Here is a 12,297-nt window from a genome sequence, read left to right as displayed (position 1 = left end):
CCTCCATCTTCAAAGCCAGCAAGTGTAGCATTTTCCAATCTTGCTATGACTCTGACCCTCCTGCCTCCCTTTTATAGGGACCCATGTGATTACACTGGGTCCACTGGATAATCACCCCATCCGAAGAGTCTTAATCCCATCGGCAAAGTCCCTTTTGCCATGGAAGGTAACAGATCTGTAGGTTTCCAGGGATTAAGGTGTGGACATCTAGGGTTGTGGGGCAGAGGGCCGTTATTCTGCCTACCACACCCACATTCCTGCCCCATCTGCCACCCAGGTCCCATGTCCACCTGACTCACGTCTGAATCAAGACTTCTGCCCTCCTCTCCAGAGCAAGGTTTGGGCAAAATATCCCTATGCCTCACTGTGGATGTCAGACAAGCCAAACTTTGGGCTCTCAGGATCCTGAACACCTTCTCCAGGCACTCAGAGTCCCTACACACAGGTACACATACACACAGGCATGCACACACTTCCAGAATTTAGAAACAGGCAGTGATGCAAGGCTTGGGGTGCCAATTCCGGGGAGAGCTTGCCTGGGTCCCTATTTGGCTTTGCCATTTCCCCGCTCTGGGATCCCCCAAGAAAGTTACTTAACCTTTCTGAGCCTCTCTTTTTCATCTGTAAACCGGGGAAAACACAGTTCTGACCTCCTAGGGTTGTAGCCAAAATAAAGTAAGAGTGTTTTTGTAAAATGACTGGAACATGATAACTACTCAGTAATGGTTGCTACTAATTATTTCTTCTGGAAATTTGTGGCTTTTACAACTCCCTATACCCCAGGAAATCTGTCTTTTGAAAAAGCCTTTGAAGGAGCAGCGATGACTAGAAACAGACATGGATGGTCCGTATCCACACAGGTGAACACATTCATCCACGGGCACACCCCTAGAGGCACAGGTCCGCGTGCATCTGTGAGTACACCCATGCACGCTCACAGACTTGTGAGCGATCATACCTACACGCAGAACGTGCCTTCTCATGCACAGGTTGCAAAAAGCCTAGCCCTGTTTGGCTACCTTGTGTAGAGAAGGACAGAAACCACATCGTGGGCTGACCCTTCCTGTTCCTAAAGCCCTGGTTCCCTCAACAGGTGCAAACTGGCCTCAGAAACATTCAGGCAGTTGCTTCTGCACTGGAGTGTCTCGATGAATGTTGAGAGAAGGCTAGTGGAGCTACGATTATGTGGGGAAATAGGCTTAATGTGGTGTGCTATGGAGACGAGGTACCCTGCCCATGAGGCATGATGGCTTTGCAGGCAAGTCCTCAGTCGGGGAAATGGCCGGGGCTGCGCCACTGCTGGGATGCGGCTGGAGCGGCCGCCTTTAGAGCAGCGGTGGGCTGTGATCACATGCGATTTGTAAAAATTGCACAAAGTGGGAGAGTGGATGTCATGTTGTCTCTCTCTCTCTGGCTCTCCCTCTGTTTTTTCTCTCTCTCACACACACCATCAATTCCAGATCGTGCAGCTTTTCCCCTCCCCCTAATTGCCCAGCGGGGGAGGATATTACTGTTAAGTTTATTAAACTTGGCGTTTTCTCATCAGATCCTCTGCTGTGAACGGGGATATGGCTGCTCCGAGGAGGGCCAGCCTGAGTCTCCATGGCCAAGGTCTCTCAGGAGCCTGTCCTTAAATGACTGAGCTGCTCTATCATGAAGCCGTTCGGCCGGCATGCGGGACGTGAGCATTTCAGACTCATTAATCCTCACTGTTGTTTATTGCTGTTGACACCTGGGGAGCTGTAGATCCTCATTTCTCTCCTTGATGGATTGGGGAATGGTATTCCTGCTCAGGCCTCAGCTCTTTGGGAAGAGGGTCACCTCAGCTCAGAGCTGGAGACAAGAGAGCCAAGACAGAAAGACTTCTGGAGGATTCAGCAGAGCTAAGGTAAGTCTGTCAATGCCAAGCAAGGACCTGGGTCATTATAAACCCAGCGATAGTCGCGGTTACCAGGTGCTGTGCTAAGTATTCCGTATGTACTGTTTCTTTCTTTCTTTGAAGATTTTTTTGTTTATTTGAGGGGGTGGAAGGGTAGAGGGAGAGAAAGTCCCAAGCAGACTCCTCACCAGGTGCAGAGCCCAACGCCGGGCTCGATCCCATGACCCCCAAATCACGACTCAAGCCGAAACCAAGAGTCAGAAACCCAACCGACTGCGCCACCCAGGAGCCCTCCATGTGTTGTTTTCCTTAGGCCATCTACAACCTGTGAAAACAGCTCCATAATTCATCCCCATTTTACAGATGGGAAACCGAGGCACATAGGGTGTGCGAGGGGCAGAGATGGCGCCGGAGGTTAGGTCTGGCTGCCCAGATGTAGTTGCCCCCTGTAGAAGAATGAAGTCTTTGTTTCTCTGTAGTGTTTAGGGGTAGAGCTCCTTCTAATCCCTCCCCAAGCCTGGCCTGGAGCCGGGGGTGGGAGGAAGAGGATGAGGGTCACGGCCATGGAGAGACAGGAACTGTCCCGCTGAAGGAAGAAGTGTGTGAGACAGAACCGGTTAGCCTGGGTGAAGATCCAAGACACCCCTAAATCCCTTAACCCACTTGTCAATCTGCCTTCCCTCCATGCACCCCAGAAGGCAACGGGATAAAGTAGAGAGACAGATTCAAGTTCAAAACCCTGGTTTGGTCCTGTAAAAGCTGTGTGCCCCTGGGCAAGTGTCTGAACCTCACTGAGCTTCAGGTTTTTTCAGCCATATGGCAAGGACAACAATCTGTCTCTCAATGAGGACATTAAGGAGGTAAAAGGACATGTAACATATTTGGAAGGCCCTAGCACAGCGCTTGGCAAATAAATACTTGCTTTTCTACAGAACAGCAGAGTTAAGACTCTAGCCCTAGAGCCAGCCTGCCTGGGGTTATAATTCTCAGTTCTATTGCTTTTTAACTGTGTGACCCTGGGCAAGTTGCTTAACCTCTCTGTGCCTCAATTTCCTCATCTGTAAAATGGGAATGATGATAACATGGCCCCATGCATAGGATTGTTACAGAACTTACATAAAGGAATCTATATAAAGCTTCGGGCACAGGGCTGGCACGTGGAGCTTTGTAAGAGTGAGCTACTGTTTTATTTCCCTAGACGTGGAGCATGGTACCAGGAAAATTCTCAAGTCTGTTTTCTTCTCCCTTTAGTGAACCACTGACAAGAGGGCTAGAGCAGCAGTTCTCAGCAGGGAGTGTGTGGTGATGGATGGAGACACCTGGGGTTGTCCTAGCTGGGTGGAAGTTTACTAGAGGCATCTAGTGGGCGGAGGCCAGGAACTCTGCTAAAAAATCACCTACAATGTCCAGAACAGTATACACCACAAAGAATGATCTGTCCTCAAATGCACATAGTATGATGGCTGAAAAACCCCAGGTTGGAAGGACTCGGAGACCCCATGGTCCAACTCCCCATTTTAGAGATAAGGTCCAGAAAGCGATGAGGTCAAAATGATTCAGTGAGAGGCTTAGGGTTTAGGATTCATTCAGCATGAACTATCCCTCCAACACCTATTCATTTGTTCTCCGTTTTATGCCAGACACTGGGCTACTTAAGGAATTGGGAAGACTTGCGTGTTCATCTTGTAAAAACAGGCTGCATAAAGTATTGATGTGAGAGGACCCTTGAAACCATTGATCCAATGCCTGGGGACACTGAGGTTCTATCCCTCAGTGATTCTTTCATAGGAGGGGTCAGAGCCCCCACACCCCCTGCCAAGTCTGGTGAAATCTATTATATTTCTTCTCAAAAAATATACACAGACACATGCACAAATGCTTACGAACCCCTGAATCCTACTTACACTTAGGACTCCAGGTCAAAAAAAAAAAAAAGGCCAGAGTGTGTGTGTGGGGTCTTCCTTTTGAAAGAGGAGAGCATGGTCTGGCTTAATGTCAGCATATCAACCTAAATCAATGTACCACATCTTATTACTCACTTCTCCCTCTGTCCACATTTTGGAAAAATTCTGTGCCAAAAACATAGGAGATGATGGAACGGAGATGGGGAAGTGACAGAATCCCACAGAGTCCGTCAACCACAGGTCTCCCCATGTCTCTCTGCCTTCCTCCTCCATCACAGCGTCTGGACGCCAAGGTTAATGACAAATCCTAATTACTTTTGGGGGCCCATCTGTTGAGGGAAAATGACCTCAGATGGAAGCCACCCGGCTACCCGTCCCTTGGCACAGGCAGGATATGTGAGCCAATGCCTTTGAGAGGCTCTGGACAGAAAGAAATGTAAGGACGCAGAGGGGCCTGCCAGTTGGTAAAAACAAAACAAAAACCACCAACAGATTTTCCTAGGCAAATGTTTAACTGCAGAGCCAATACACTGAAAAGTCCAGTGGACACCCTACAGGTGTCTGTCCAACTCACAAACATCCTTCTCACCCTTGGCAGCCACGCCGATGTGACCTGGCACCCCTGGTATGAGAGATGGGTGACCTGATTGGACTTCCTTCCCTAGGTATGGGAGTGAGGCTATAAAAACCAAGTGGGGAGAAAAGAAACTTTCCTGAGGCTAGGCTGTGCTCCTGCCCCTTGGTCCCCTGAGATAGCTCCCAATCCTTATATGAAACTCGCCTTTTTGCTTAAGGTGGTAGAGTCTCCAAAGATGGCCACCATTAACGCCATCCTTCCCTGGGGGCCTAAGTCGTTCTTCCAGAAGGAGGAGGGACCTATTTCCCCTCTCAAGGAGAACGTGGAGGGGTGATGCCCCACCGGTTCCAGACCCAGCTGCTAAGAATCCTAGCACAGGATTTGCTCTCTTGGGATCCTGCTGTCATGTAAAGCTCAGGCCAGATTACGGAAAGGGCAGAGATCCCACGGAAAGGCTGGGGCACAAAGAGAGCACCAAAGCACAGACATAGGAGCTGAGCTTTTGTGGCCTTCCTAGTGCAGCCCGGCCACCAGCTGAATGCAGCCGAGTGACCCCAGCCCACGCCACATGGAGCAGAAAACCCACCCAGCAGAGCCCTGTCCAAGTGCTTAACCTACAGGATCATGAGACATCACAACTGCTGTTGCTTCGAGACCCTAAGTTCCAGGTGACTGTTATAGAACAGTTATAGAACAAGAGATGACTCAAGCAATCTCCCTGGAATTCATTTCCTTTCCTGCAAAGAGCATTCAGGTGTGAAAAATAAACTCTGCTATCCCACTCAGCACCTCAATAAGGAATGTGGGGGCAAAAGGAGGCTGTTTAATGAGTTTCCCTGCTGGCCATCATCTCTCCCTGCGGGGATGCTGAAGAGAGCAGAGCTGGGTTGTAGGCTGAGCGGTGAAGCAAGGTTTGGACACCCCTCCCCTGCTTCCCACCATCCCCCTCCCCCACCCCACCCCCCAAACCCCACAGGACAGAAGCAAAGAGGCTTCCAGGAGAGATGTAGCTCTTGCCTGATGCTTGCCTGGGATTCCCTGGGGTGGCCAGCTCTAGCCAAAGCGCCCCAGGGAGGGAGGGCCTCCTGGGAGGCCTGATGGCAATTCTTCCCCAGGTCTCTGAGAGCCACGGGAACATGCAGTACCGGCAGATCTAGAGGTTCAAACCAGTGAATGAGAACTCAAAGAAACCACTAGGCCAGCCCACAAAGGGCTCCCACTTCTAGTCACACAGTGTCCCCCTCACACCTGAGCTTATAAAATTTCCATGTTCCTCAGAGTCTAAGAACTTGGGGCCAGGATTTTAGGAAAGACACCTAAGAATTAAAAGCAAAATGCTGGAGGTCATCCAGACAGGACTGTATACCTTGGCTCTATGTGACCTCGGGCAAGCGACCTTGGGCCAATCACCTCTCTGACCCTGTTTCCTCACCTGAAAAAGGAGGACAAAGGTAGCACCTACTCAACAAGGTTGAGAGGAGCAGTTAAAGAGTTAATCTATAGGGAGTTTTAGATTCAGTGTTTGGCACATAGTAAATGCTCAGTAAATGGAACCTAGTATGATGATGATCATTTACATGTTGGCTTTCCCTCAGTTAATAGGAAAGAAACTTCCACATCACAGAGCTGGTGTGAACCGAAAAGATTCTCAGATACATCTGCAATTTTAACAGTTAGAAGGAGCTCATTAGCTTTGAGAAGGCCAGCCAATGCATGGTCCTCCATCAGACACACCCAGCTATTCTCAGGATCCTCAGAATCAGCCTGACTTGCCTTATTAGATGGAGGGGAGCAGGTCTGAGGTCCCAAAGGGTCATTGACTGAGAGCCTCAGGTTCGGAAGTGGGAGCCCCGATTGCACCCCGTTTGAGCCTTGTTCTGTGTCTGATGTGTCATCTTGCTTTTATCTGACTCTGCTCTGATCTCTTCCCAGGGAAGCATGGAGGGAACAGGAATGAGGGCAGGTTTGAGATCGCAAGACACAAATCACATTGGGCTTGCCTCTGGCAATGCTACCAGCAGGCACCGGCTGCTGGAACAGTACAGGAGGAGAGCCACAGCCAGAATCCCGCAGCACTGTCCTCCCCCACTCTGGCAGAAAGCATACCATCTCAGCAAAGGAACACTCTGTCATCAAAGGGCTTGGCCCCGGCCTCCCTGGAAGCCTCTCAAATTCCCCTTAGGGAAGCCAGGGCTGCTGGAATTCCAGGGCTTGCCAAACAGGAGTCTCGGGGCATAATTCTAGAATGGAGGCCTTGGTCAGGGTCAAAAACTGAGCTTCCTTAACAAATTCATCTTTAAAGGACCGCCTCCCTTTATGGAATGTGGGGTTATGCCAGGCACTACGATAACCCTTTGCACCCTAATTAAACACTCACTAAGAGTTAGGTGCTAATGCTGTCCCCATTTTACAGATGAGGAAACTGAGGCACAGAGAGGTTAAAGTGGCTTACCTAAGGTCACATAGAGGGGATGTGGGGAGAGCTGGAATTTGAACCTAGGTATCTCTGACTCAGGGGCCCCAGGAATTAACCACTGTGCTAGAATATTCTACCACACCCTCAAGCTAATTGGGGCGATATGATAAGACACAGAGGACAAGGTAGGGAACCCATCTATCCTATTCTAGAAGGCTCAAGCTCTGCCCAGAGGGACTGCCATAACTTTTCCCCCAGAGGAAGCACACGTGCCTTGTTTGTACAACACGGCTGTACCCCCAGCCACAGTTGATTGGATGAGAGACAGCCCCTGACACAAGCCAGCCAATCAGAGCACCTTCCCTGGAAACTGGCACCCGCTAGGTCACAGGACACATTATGTCTAAAGTAATTGGGGGCAGCACAGTCTGCCATGTTCACTCACTCGTTGAACAAATTATTTTTCAGCACCCCTACTATGTTGTAGGCTCTGAGAATTCACTAGTGAACCAAATAGGCATAAATAAATAAATAAATAAATAAATAAATAAATGAACCCTCTACCTTCCGTCATCTTACAATCTGACAGGGAGATATACAATAGTCAAACTAATTATGCAAAATAGGAATGATGTTATCTGGTGGTAATTGCTATGGCAGAAAAGGCTGAGAGGAGTTTTGCTTTTAAGCTTTTACCCTTATTACCCGTATCCCTCACTTCAAAAGGCTGAGGTCCATTGTTGGGTGAAGTGAACACACACACACACACTCACACACTCACTCACACTCACAGACCTCCTGCCTGCAGAACTCCCCACTCTTGGCATATCTTTTAAAAAGCGAAATAAGAATGCAAGCCCACAAGCACGCCCCTGCAGACCTACCCCTTCAGCAGCCTCCGGTGTAAGCAGACGGAGGGTGGAGGGTGATGCTGACACCGGCCGGAGCAGGTGTCTGTCATCTGTCAGCAGCAGTCCCCATCCCACCCTGGGTAAAATGATCTGCAGAGGCTCAGACCAAAGGCACCAACTTCCACTTTCTGCCCAAGATCCTCACTCACCCCAGCTGAGAGTGTGTGTGGAGAGCTAAAGGGGCACCTCAGTGCCCACACCAGTTGTAAGCCACTGGCAAAGGCCGCCCCAGGCAGATGGGGCCTGGGGAGGGGGCTGCGGAGGAGGGGGTCCATTTGAGATCCTGGTCTGGGAGGACCCTCCAGGGGCCTGGCATCCTGACCACTATGCCAAGAGCCCCCCCATATACACATATTCTCCTTTCACCCCCTCTCCCCACCCCCATCCCCCCATTCCTCCCTTTGTAAGAGCACCCACATACTGCTCCCTCCCTAACCCTGGCCTTCCCCCATGATGCTGTCACTCTCTGACACACACGTCACATGGCCCCCTTATATCCCTTGCTTCTCTCTCATATGCATTTTGAAAAGCTCTGTCCTCCAAACTCTACTTTTTCCCTTCTTCTTTCCATTTATGAAAATGAAGTGTCCCTGGGGTCTGGGACGTGTATGTGCATCATCGCACCTACTGTTTACAACAGCCCTGTGAGATTGACTGGCGTGTCCCCCACTGGACCAGCACGTGAACAGGGGCTCAGAGAGGTGAGGCATCGTGCTGGGGAACCACAGCAGGCAAGCAGAGAGCTGGGATGAACCCCCCCACCCCACCCCGCCGCCATTCTTGGAGTCCAGACCCACCAGGTTAACCTCTGCCGCCTCCCTCTCATGCTGTCTCCCCATTTCAGGATCCGTTTCTGTTGTTCTCTTATATAAATTCATTGCGCATGCGCTGTTTGACATACCATCCCTAGACAGACACTCCGCTCCTTACCTCTCCCTTGGCTGTACATTCTGGCCTACCATGCTTCTAGAACATATTTCTATGTAGCTGGGATCGGCCCAGACGCCGTGTGCTCACAACCACAGACCCCCAAGCTCCAATGACAAGCTCCCACCACCCTTTCAGAGCTCCCCCTCTGTAAGGCACCCACAGCCACGAAGCCCCCTCCCTAGCCAGTCCCCAGATCATCCTCTCTCCTTCCTGAGCTCTCCCACCTTGTGCCACAAGGATTCCAGTCCTGCCAGACGCCGGGCAGGGGGCAATGGTGGGGGAGAGGGGCAACATCCCGGGGCAGTCCGCCCCACCCCAGCGCACCCCTCAGCCGCACACTCTGCTGGCCCTCAGGCCTCCGGGGCGGCTCTCCACGTGGATGGGATGTGTCGGGCCTCACCCAATTCGCTCCTGCTCCATCTCTTCCATTTTCTCAGCTCGAGCGATGACTCTGTTGATGATTTCCTTCTCCTCATCTGTCAGCTCTTCCTGCTTCCTCTGTCTGTCGGGCTGACCGCTGGGATGGACGGACCAGCCTGCCTGGAGCCTGAAAGGTAATACAGGGAGGCGTGAGACCGCAGAGGTGCCCAGCAGGAAGCAGGCAGCGGTGGTTAGGCTCTGCTCCCTGGGGTCTGGAAAACCTCAATTCAAATCCCCACAGGGAAACTCACTGGCTGGGAGACGAGCCTCAGTTTGCTCATCTATACAATGGGACACACTTTCCTCCCTCACAGGGTTTTTAGGAGTTTATTTCTACTAAGCACTTAGTACGTGGTAGACACTCTGTGAGCAGCGTCTGCAGGATGCTCCTAAGAACCGAGAGAGTAAGGGTGTTCTCAGGAGAAGAATCCAGAATAGGATACTCTACAGCTGGAGCAGAAACAATTCTGGGAGGGTGGTCAGAGGCCCGGGGTCCCAGGTTGAGCCAGCTCCTGCCTGGCACAGATGTTCTGTTTGGGCTACAATTTATTTCTTCTATAAATTGGAACTAATTGCCAACTGGATTTACAAAAAGCTCTTCATTTCACATCAACATCCAGATTTCCAGCCTCAAAATCTCCTGTAGCATTTTGCGTTCCAAAATGTACTTTTCTTGGCCCTTTTAAAATTTTTTTTAAAGCCAACACCGACACAGCATCCATTGGGTGCCCACATGACCTCATGTCATCTTCACATGATCTCTACAGGGCAGGGGTTGTTCCTGTCTGTTTACTGGTGAGGAGACCCGAATATGGAGAAAAGAGACCACTTGCCCACAGTCACATGGCTGGAAAGTGGCAGAGTGGAATTCTGAGCTAGGCAGGCTGCTCACTTAACCTCTACAGTACGGAGGGAACCCAAAGTCCTCCCCACACAGCCCCGGTGGGGGCACAGTGGATCAAAGGCTGCCGGGTGGTGGGCTGATGCTGTGGTCTATGGCAAATTATAATCATCTCTGCTAATAAGATGGTCCCTGCTCCATGACACTGAGGCACACCCCATGAGTGGAGTGCAAGGTTAAATACCACTAGAAATGCTTGTCCCTGCAAGGGAAAAAAAACCAGTAAGTAGGAATCCTCTGAAGCCAGCACCCCATTAGCTGTCAGCCTCTATTATTTCCACTGCTCTAATCACATCAGCAGGCATGAAATTGCCTTTTGACACTCAAAGTTGGAAATTAAAAGCCCCATCTTCCTCCCTCTCTTTGGCTTCTCTTCCATTCTCCCACCATCAGCTGATTGGTTCTGAAGAGCGGAGGAACCCAAAAGCAAAGAGAGACAGATGTCTAGGGGCAGACCTTACTCTGAGAAAGGGAAGGAAGGTGTGGCCTGTGGAAATTCCTCATGGAAATACACCTTGTGTTGCAGCAAGGGCCTCTGGGGATGAGCAATTGTGAAATTGCTCAGACCACGCCGCTCAAACCCTCCCAGGGCTTCTCACTGATTTAGAACAACACCCAGAACTTCATGGCTATAGTGGGAACATGACATCGTGTATATGATAAACATCACTGAATGGTGTAATTTAAACGGTTAATGTTATGTTACTGTGTGAATTCTACCTTAATGTTCTAAAAGATTTTGCCCATCTGCTAAATCCTACCTGATCTGTCCTTAACCTGCCTCTCCGTCCTTATGGCCATTGCTTTCCCTTATCTCTACAGTCAGCTGCACTGGCCTCTCTGCTCACTTCTGAACACTGAACCCTTGTTCTCGCCTCAGGGCCTTTGCACTTGCTGTTCGCCCTGCCGGAAAAACTTATTTCCATGGACCTTTCCAGGGCCGGCTCCTTCTCATTACTGAGGCCTCAGCTCAAACAGCACCTTCTCAGAGAGGCCTTCCTTGGTCTCCCTCCGCCCAGATTTACTTTCCCCATGGCACCCATCATTAACTGAAATTACTTTTGGAAAAATTTTTGTTGTTTACCTGTTTAGTAGATCTCTCCACACACCACCACCCTCCCCCACCCCGCCCAGCCCAACAATGTTGCTTCCAGGAGGGCAGGGGCCTTGTCTGGCTCTGGACCAGTTGTATTTAGAATTGTGTCTGAAAGCCCAGAAGAATTTTGAATAAGACATGGTCCCTTGTGGCCCAAAGAGGTGTTAAATGTCTAATCAAAAGTGTGACCCACTGGGAGACCCAAGCAGTGGAACCTGGTCTGTCTAGGGGACCAAGGACAGCTCCCTAGGGAGTGACAGCCACGTGAAGACCTCGTGATGGGTCTACTGTGATGTCGGCGAAGCTTATATTTGAGACCATTTGGTTGCACAGCCAGCTTCTCAGACCCCAAGAAGGGCATTAGCGATGGCTGAGTGGTTGAAAAATTTGCAAAAGCAAGGTATTTTTGTCTTTGTTATCTTAAAGAGGGCCTCTTCACTGATATAAACTTCAGACCCCGCAGCAGAGCTAGGGCTCCTGCGGAGACCCCAGAGCTCAGCTGAAATCCACAAGGGCATGGCAGAGGAAGAGACAGGCCTGGCAGAGGAAACAAATGGTCTTTGCAAAGACCTGGAGTTGAGAAGGCAGAAGGAATGCCCGAGGAGGTGAAGAGCCATGTGGTAGTCTGCCTGCAAGATTGTCCCCTAGGACCACTGCCTCCTGGTATTTACACTAACTCCCGGCTGGTCCTGTGTGGCCAGCAAAATACAGTGGGCGTGGCAGTGTGTGATTTCCAAGGCTGGGTCATAAGAGACACTGCGGCCTCTGCCTTGCTGTCTTGGGTCATTTGATCAGAGAGAAGCCAGGTGCCATGTCACGAGGATGTGTAAACATCCTGGTGGAGAAGCCCACATGCAAGGGATCGGAGGCCCCCCAGTCACAGCCAGTGCCAACTCGACTGCTACATGATGCTCCAGCCCCTGGTGAGCCCTGGGATGCCTGCAGCCCAGCGGGCATGTGACTACAGCTGCACGAAGAGCCCTGTGCCAGAAGCACCCTGAGGCCACCCTCAAAGGCCCACCAACAGAAACTGTGAGATGTGACAAGTGGTTTCTGTTGTCTTGAGCCACTACGTTGGAGGTGATTTGGTGTGTAGCATTAAATAACTGGAAAAACCCGGCTGGAGGACAGAGACAGAGGGGTATAAAGACCCATCTACAGTGTCAGTATACAATTTCCATTGCTGCATTGCTGAGTTGTTACAAACTCGGGGGCTTAAAAAACACACATGTACTATCTCATGGTTTCCATGTCTGTCCAGGC

General features: G+C 50.5%; 1 protein-coding gene across 7 annotated transcripts in view; it reads right to left on the bottom strand.

The window, feature by feature from the left end:
• Positions 1–12,297, bottom strand: part of RPH3A (rabphilin 3A) — a 261,251-nt gene that overhangs the window by 43,471 nt on the left and 205,483 nt on the right. For all 7 annotated transcript variants that reach the window (XM_059408465.1, XM_059408470.1, XM_059408469.1 and 4 more), the window contains one exon: positions 9,018–9,164. In XM_059408465.1, the coding sequence (XP_059264448.1) occupies positions 9,018–9,164 (147 nt within the window). The remainder of the gene's footprint in view (positions 1–9,017; positions 9,165–12,297) is intronic.

Source organism: Mustela nigripes, chromosome 8 (assembly GCF_022355385.1).
Source record: "Mustela nigripes isolate SB6536 chromosome 8, MUSNIG.SB6536, whole genome shotgun sequence".
Classification (NCBI taxonomy): Eukaryota; Metazoa; Chordata; class Mammalia; order Carnivora; family Mustelidae; genus Mustela; species Mustela nigripes.
Note: the sequence above shows the minus strand (reverse complement) of the source record. Positions and strands in the feature narration are given on the sequence as shown.